This window comes from Clupea harengus, chromosome 7 (assembly GCF_900700415.2).
Source record: "Clupea harengus chromosome 7, Ch_v2.0.2, whole genome shotgun sequence".
Classification (NCBI taxonomy): Eukaryota; Metazoa; Chordata; class Actinopteri; order Clupeiformes; family Clupeidae; genus Clupea; species Clupea harengus.
This window is the reverse complement of record NC_045158.1, coordinates 23,269,063-23,271,562: the sequence shown is the minus strand read 5'-3', so window position 1 is coordinate 23,271,562 and position 2,500 is coordinate 23,269,063. Positions and strand designations below refer to the sequence as shown.

At 46.2% G+C, this 2,500-nt stretch overlaps 1 protein-coding gene across 1 annotated transcript in view; it reads left to right on the top strand.

Annotated features, from left to right (window-relative positions):
* Nucleotides 1-2,500, top strand: part of slc20a1a (solute carrier family 20 member 1a) — a 17,771-nt gene that overhangs the window by 7,117 nt on the left and 8,154 nt on the right. The window contains exon 5 of the mRNA XM_031570886.2: nucleotides 828-924. Coding sequence (XP_031426746.1) covers nucleotides 828-924 — 97 coding nt within the window. The remainder of the gene's footprint in view (nucleotides 1-827; nucleotides 925-2,500) is intronic.

The window sequence follows — 2,500 nt, the reverse complement described above, 5'->3', positions numbered from 1 at the left end:
ATGTGTGTGTTACTGATACTGAGCAGTGGGTTAGTGTGTGTTAGTGTGTGTGTTACTGATCCTGAGCAGTGTGTAAGTAATGTGTGTGTGTTACTGATCCTGAGCAGTGTGTAAGTAATGTGTGTGTGTTACTGATCCTGAGCAGTGTGTTAGTGTGTGTTAGTGTGTGTGTTACTGATCCTGAGCAGTGTGTTAGTGTGTGTGTGTGTGTGTGTTACTGATCCTGGGCAGTGTGTTAGTCATGTGTGTGTGTTACTGATCCTGAGCAGTGGGTTAGTGTGTGTGTGTGTGTGTGTGTGTGTGTTATTGATCCTGAGCAGTGGGTTAGTGTGTGTGTGTGTGTGTGTGTGTGTGTTACTGATCCTGAGCAGTGTGTTAGTCATGTGTGTTACTGATCCTGAGCAGTGTGTGTGTGTGTGTGTGTTACTGATCCTGAGCAGTGTGTGTTACTGATCCTGAACAGTGTGTTAGTGTGTGTGTGTGTGTGTGTGTTACTGATCCTGAGCAGTGTGTAAGTAATGTGTGTGTGTTACTGATCCTGAGCAGTGTGTAAGTAATGTGTGTGTTACTGATCCTGAGCAGTGTGTTAGTGTGTGTGTGTGTGTGTGTGTTACTGATCCTGAGCAGTGGGTTAGTGTGTGTGTGTGTGTGTGTGTTACTGATCCTGAGCAGTGTGTTAGTCATGTGTGTTACTGATCCTGAGCAGTGTGTTAGTCATGTGTGTTACTGATCCTGAGCAGTGTGTTAGTGTGTGTGTGTGTGTGTGTTACTGATCCTGAGCAGTGGGTAAGTGTGTGTTACTGATCCTGTTGGCTTTCATCTGGCAGGAGGATCCTGTACCGAACGGTTTGCAAGCTCTTCCCGTCTTCTACGCCGTCACCATGGGGATCAACTTCTTCTCAATCTTGTTCACTGGAGCTCCGAGTGAGTATGCAAGTGCTTTAGTCCTTTACAGTAGACACACACATTTACACACACACGAACACACATGTATCTCTCTCCCTCTCTCTCTCTCTCTATATATATCCTCTCTCGTACACACACACATACACACGCATTCTCTCACTCACACACACACAGACACATGCACTCTCTCACTCTCTCTCTCTCTTTTGCTCACACACACACCCCACACACACACCACACACACACCACACACACACACACACACACACACACACACACACACTCACACACACACTCACACACACACACACACACACACACACACACACACACACACACCCCAGACCTCAGCTCTATTCTTTGAGCTTGAGTGACGCTGACGGAACAGTGGTACACACACTCCAGACCTCAGCTCTCTTCTTTGAGCTTTAGTGACGCTGTCAGACCACCCAGTCCCTCTGTCACACCCTGCAAACCTGACAATCAGCCTGCTTTTACTCCTTCAGCTTTGATTGTGTGAGTGAGCCTCTGTCTCCTCCTCTGGATATTAAACACTCTCTCCACTCCTGTGTTTCTTTTCCTGCAGGGCTGCACTATGTCAAAGGGCAACTGGCCTGGGCCCTTCACTCACCTGAAGGCTGCAGGCCGGTGTGTGACAGGAGATTAACTACCCTTACTGTAGTAGAGCTGAAAACTACACTGCCCATAATGCACTTGTTACGTTAACACACTGTCATGTAGCTAAAACTACACAACTCATGATATCTTTAGTTAACACACTCATGTAGTAACTCTCAAAGAGTTGAGAACTACACTACCCATGATACCTTTACTAGACGTTCATGCAGTGGCCGTATCCATACTGTGAATCACCCATATAGTGACACTATAGGCTTAGAGCCAAAGCGTCACTACGCACAACTACCTTCACAGTGCCATATGAAAACCTTTACTGTAACACACTTATGTAGTAGCTCTCATAGAGCTGAAAACTACACTACCCAAGATACCTTTACTGTAACACACTTATGTAGTAGCTCTCATGTAGCTGAAAACTACACTACCCATGATACCTTTACTGTAACACCCTTATGTAGTAGCTCTCTTGGAGCTGAAAACTGCACTACCCATTATTAACTTTACACACAAACAACAGACACACACACACACACACACACACACACACAGAGCACAGGGCACACCCCCACACATGCCATGTTTAGTCTGATGGTCTGCAGTTTTACTAACCCCTGCATTTGGACCACGCAGTGCTGACCTGTGTGTGTACGTGTGTGTGAGTGTGTGCATGTGTGTGTGTATGTGTGTATGCGTGTGTGTGTGTTTCCATTCTGTAATACCAATCCCATATAATCTCATGCAATTCCCATAATTCTAACCATTACGGCTTTCCAACTGTTGTGTATAACAGTGCTTTCAACAAAGGGTTTCATCAGTCTGTCCATGCTCTGAGAACAGTGTAATTTGGGGCTAAATGTGGCGAGTTGCTGACGCCAGGACGCCCAGTCGAACCATCCTGGTGTCTGCTCCCATCTCTGTGTGTGTGTGTGTCTCTCAGGTGAACTTGAGCTCTGAA